This window comes from Rhagoletis pomonella, unplaced genomic scaffold (genome assembly GCF_013731165.1).
Source record: "Rhagoletis pomonella isolate Grant_MI unplaced genomic scaffold, Rhpom_1.0 Rhpom_scaffold_00011, whole genome shotgun sequence".
NCBI lineage: Eukaryota > Metazoa > Arthropoda > Insecta > Diptera > Tephritidae > Rhagoletis > Rhagoletis pomonella.
The window spans coordinates 1006378-1011972 of NW_023458565.1; the positions used below are offsets into that span (position 1 = coordinate 1006378).

The 5595-nt window shown below is 32.3% G+C and overlaps 1 protein-coding gene across 2 annotated transcripts in view; it reads right to left on the reverse strand.

Moving 5' to 3' along the window:
• Window positions 1-1822: 1822 nt before the first annotated feature.
• Window positions 1823-5595, reverse strand: part of LOC118747261 (arrestin domain-containing protein 17) — a 78265-nt gene continuing 74492 nt past the window's right edge. For both annotated transcript variants that reach the window (XM_036481258.1, XM_036481259.1), the window contains exons 2-4: window positions 3089-3660; window positions 2810-2992; window positions 1823-2731 (exon numbers count right to left, since the gene is read on the reverse strand). In XM_036481258.1, coding sequence (XP_036337151.1) covers window positions 2348-2731; window positions 2810-2992; window positions 3089-3544 — 1023 coding nt within the window. In that variant the 5' untranslated portion in view covers window positions 3545-3660 and the 3' untranslated portion in view covers window positions 1823-2347. The remainder of the gene's footprint in view (window positions 2732-2809; window positions 2993-3088; window positions 3661-5595) is intronic.

Consider the following 5595-nt stretch of genomic DNA (forward strand, 5'->3'; position numbering starts at 1 on the left):
TTGGTGTTTTTGAATGTGTTACTCAGGACTCTTACAAGCTCAATAACAGAAAAAAAATAATTGATTTGTAAACGATAGTTTATTAGTGTATCTTAAATTAAAAAATATATGTATTTTTTATTTATTATATGTATATACAAATATCTACATACATACATATGTACATACAATGTATGAAATAATATCTACCTACATATGTACATGCGTATGTATATGAAAATGTTAAGTAAGAGTGCAAGGCAACTGAGTAAAAATAACAATTAAATACGTATGTATGAATGTACATACAGTCAGCGTCAAAAATGTCCAATCCCTGACGACTTTATTTATTTATATTTTCCATACCAACTTTTTCTTTTTTTTTATTAAAATATGGTTTATTCAACAGCAAAAACCACATGATTCATTTTTTTTAATTTCATTCAGATCTCGTGGAAAATGCAAGAACTTTTCAATTAGATTTTTTTTGAGTGTGTAGTTTTGTAGCCCATTAAATTTTGGTAAAATGAAGTTTCAAGTCGCTAAAAATTACTGTTGATTTTTGAGATTTTTTGGTCGAGGGTGTTGCGCATTTTCTTCCATACAAAAATAGATAAACATAAATAAATAAAATCGTCAAAACGTCAGGGTACGCATTTTTTTGACCCCAACTGTTTATGCATATTTATCTACATATCCATGTGAGTATATAAATATACGATGTATGTATACATACTTAGTGTGTCATATATATGTACATATGCATGTATGTATATATGTAGGTAAATTATTATGGCTGCGATCGAACGCCTTCGAGGATCAAATCCAAAATTGGAGACGTTTTAAACTAAGTAAGGAAATTACTTTAAAAAGTTTGTAATTAAAAAAAAAATCATCGAGTACATTCCAATAATTATTAAAACTATAAAAATATGTTAGCAATTTGCATACGAATGTCTCAATAATAAGTCAAAACATAATATTATCGCAGGTAAATTTAATATATGCTTTACGGTAAATAAGTAACAAATTTGTAAAGTGTTTGCGTTATAAAATAGTAATACAACAAAGGAAATGCATTAGTTATATATACGTAGATATCAGCAACTGATCAATAAAGTATCATTTATTTTTTTGTTTTAAGTTATCACTGGTCGTTTGTTTTATAAATGTATGCATATACATAAGGGGGGCCCAAAAACATATAGGAAAATCAACTATACATAAGGGGGGCCCAAAAACATATAGGAAAATCAACCTTTTGGAAATTTAACGCTTCCACCACCCAGAACTGAAGAATGAGTCCATATACATACATATTTTACATATGGAAAACATATTTGCTATAAAATAAAAAATAAGTAATGTTTTCATCGAATAAGAATACAATCCCAGTCTTTTGAATAGCACACGCTTTTGATCCTCAGTACACACCCTTTTGTTTGCTTAATATTCATTAATTGTTTATAAAAATTTGCAGATTCTACTAGTAAATCCGATTTTAAAATATACAAATTAAAAAAAAACATGCCAACAAAGGGTTCTGCTATGTTAAAAATTTCGGGTATGCAGTTTTGTAGCCCATGCAATTTTAGTACAAAAAGTTCAAGTTTCAAATAGCAACAAAAACCCCTTGATTTTTGATATTTTTTTGTTGAAGGTGCATCACACTGTAAAAAAAAAAAAATTAAAAAATCAACGGTATTTTGTAGCCGCTTGAAACTTGAACTTTGTTATACCAAAATTGCATGGGCCATAAAACTGCATAGACTTTAGGTCTATAGGACAGCACACCGCTTTGCATGTTTTTTTTTTTTAATTTGTATAAAATTTTAAAATTGGATTTACACGAGGAATATGGTAATTTTTTATAAAAAATTAATGAATATGAAACAGAAAAAGGAAAACTGTACATACTGAGGATCGAAAGGGTGTGCTATTCAAATTACTGGGAGTGTATTTCTCGTCAGTAATCTTCAAAAAATAAAATGATGTTGCATAGATATTTTACTTTAAAATTTTACTAAATATTTTTTCATTACGTGCGTTATGTGGTTAGGAACACATAAAACAACACATTTATTTAGTAAAATTTTTTAAGTTGACTATGCACCATAATCTTCTGTGGTGGGAAATATTCTTTCTTATTCGATTAAAAATATTTATTTTCAACGATTTTTTATAGTGTATTCCTAATGTAAAATATACGGACAACTTCAAGGTGCAGACGGTGCGGTTAAGTATAAAACGTCTTCTTATTTTCGATGCTCTTCAGTTCTGGCGAGTAGCTGAAGAAAAAAGTTCTGGACCACCCTAATGTACAAATGTATTTACATATGCATGTATTTCGCTCTCATTGGTTTAACATTTAATTTGGATCAGGCTTCTCATGCAACCACGGCCGAAAAATTGGCAACGTTGATGGATAATGAGTATCCGGTTTAAGTACTGAATCTGGCCATGTATTCGAGACATCATTGCCATTATTACGAAATGGATAAGTGGCTAGAACTATGGGTAACTGCAATTTAATTTCCTTTTCTAACGACTTCGGCTCGATGACAAAAAACACATCGTAGGAGATTTTTATTAGATGGCAACCATGTAAATTCGTTGGCGGAAGCGGTGGTACATACAAGCTATCGTTTTGCCATTCGTCCTTGCCGCCGGGACGTATCTTCCCGCGTGCTAGAGCGGCCAAGGCACGTTTTTCCGTTTGCACCACTTTTCCTCGTGCCAAATATTCAATGGTCTATATTGATAAATATGAAAAATTAGCTATAATAACTTAAAAACAAAATTAGATATAGGCATATGTGGTGCTGCATACCTCTGTAAGGGAAGCTTTTGTTCGTTTGATCGTCACATTACTGTGATTCGAAATTAGTGCAGTGATCAATATACTCTCCCCAGGTACATAACCGCCGCGATCAAGTGCCACCCGAGCAACAACTTTACCACCGCCCACGCATGCCACACCAAGTTTGTGTTCGATTTCACAAGTAAACGGTTGCTGCATTAAAAAAGATTGTTTGTTATAATAACAATACTATTATTACATACATATGTACGTACAATATTTATGTTTGCACATGTTAACTTCACATACCGATAGAATGGGCCTCTCCAAATTGAGATCAATCGGGTTCATCACAATGAAGACTTGATGGTTTTTATGTATTAGACCATTTGGTTCGCGTAGAGCGGCTTTACAGTAGTATTGTATCCAGCCATAACGGCCCAAGAAAGTTGACGGTAATCCCACTGGAAGGCCAAGTTTGAATGGGAAACTGTGTATGCCAGGCGAAAGGACTGATGGGCCTTGATCAACATCGCCCAAAAGTCTCATTCGAAAGTCAATGTAGTTTTCTTTGTCGTATGTACGCTCCTGTCGTGCCGTACCAGCGCGCACCACTCCTTCGCCGACAACATGAAAATGCAGCCCCAAAGCAGGAGTATCATCTTGCAGTTCGATGAGTACACGACCTGATAGAAATTGTCCGGGAAAGTAAAGCAAGGATGTATTGTCGAAGATAATAAGAAATTTCAATAGTTTTCGGGGCATTGTGGCAACGTTAGCGTTTCATATCTTTGACGACGACAAGAATCCGATATGTTAAGACACAGAAGCAATGACTGGTTGGTGATGTTTGGATGCAAATATTTTTTGTCTCGTTTTTACTGTAAAGAAAAATAATTTAGAATATGAATTTTGAAAAGTTTCTTGCACACAAATTAAGTGATATGGCTCAAATTCATCTATGAGTGCGAAAAGGTAAAGTTGAGAAATTCTCAAGGGACTTAGAAATTGTTGGGTATTTTTGTGAAAGGAATTTAATACATTAGTTATTTATCTATGGGCACATTCAGATGGCGCGATAGCTCAGTAACTCTTGCAATTGCAGTTTTCGTGCGGCATCCAACAAAGATCTTTTCATCCATTTAATGATTGCGTCTAAGCCCCTAGTAAGAGGAAAATAATGTCAAAAAACAAACAATAACCCAAATATTAAACCGTATATTTTATTAGATGAGCAAGACTTCCCACTATATGAGTATGATTGTTTTAGTTCCGTAAAAAAACGTAAAACTTTTAAATGTATAAAACGTACATAATTTAAGTTACGATTTATTATCCAATACTTTTAACCAAAGGCTTCTGTACTACATTCATTCAAATATGTCAAATATAAATTGAAACGAATAAATGAATTATACAATTTTTGCTGCCCATTTTGAAAATAAAAAGGCATAATCTAAATAAAAAAACATTTCATATAGACTAATTTATGGTATTTTGGGAATTATTCAACAGTATGCATTTCTATGCCGAATTAAGCTGCTATGGGTCATTTTCAAACAAAAGTGTTGTTTTTTAACCGACTTCCAAAAACGGAGGAGGTTATCAGTTCGTCGGAATATATTTTTTTTGTATGTATAAATATTACCGCAATTTGGGCCACGTCAACCGATTTCAAAAATTCTTTTGCATTTTGAAAGGTAGTGTCTCAGATTTGGTTTAGATCCGATCATTGGATAATGAAATATATATATATATATATATATATATATATATATATGAGAATTGAAGTCGGTTTTGTTTTTTGTTTAAAAATTACTTGTTTGTTTATAATTTTTTTGTGATCCGAAGTTTGTTTTTAGGCACGAAAATCGGTTTTTTCTATTCTCATGGTTTTGGGCAGTTTCTTCACAGTTAGAAGCATTTCGCCCTTACGCTCATTTGCCCGTATCTAGTCCGAAATGTGTGCAAAACAAACCTAATAGTAAGTGCACGCGTGTCACACTAACGTTGTTCATTAAGTAAGAAGCCGTAAATCTCGGTTATTGTCGTTTTCACTTTTATTTAACAACTACGTATGTACATATATATATGTACTTATGTATGAACAAGCATAACCCCGCAAACATATTCAGAAAATATGAGTTCTGGGTTTGCAAATTAGGAATCTGAAGTCACTTTTTCAAAATGGTGGATCCAAAATGGCGATCAATTCAAAAAAAGGATTATTGAATTCGTTCGAAACTCGGCACTCGGGAAATTTTGGGATAGCTTATTACGAATCTGAAGTCAATTTTTAAAATTCAAAATGACGGATCCAATACGGCTATCAAATTCTTAAAAAATTATTATTATGGTAAATCATTCGAACTAGAAACCTTTAAATCTCTAAAAAAAAAAGTTTTTCGACTAAATAAGTATGTGCTGATATTTGCGGCCAAAAGCAATAAGCGCTTAAGTTATCGCATTCACCAAGTGCTATTACATGCTATGTCAAATCTTCATCTCGCTTACTTAAAAAGTTATAGAGGTCCAAGTTTTTGTTACAATCCAAATGTTTAAAACTTTTTTCTCGAGTTCAGGTTTCTCGATTTAAGCGCTTATAATTTCATATTATTTGCGTTTTTTTCTGAATAAAATTTACCAAAAAACACTAGTCATACAACATAAAATGTGAGAAAGAAAAACAACTAATGCAGAGGAATTCAATTAAAAGATTTTTAGACAAGAATTAACCTGAAATAAAGTGCATATGAAAAGAAATTCAAATACAGTATATTTTGCTTAGCTGGCCACCCTTCTTTGCACGAAAAACT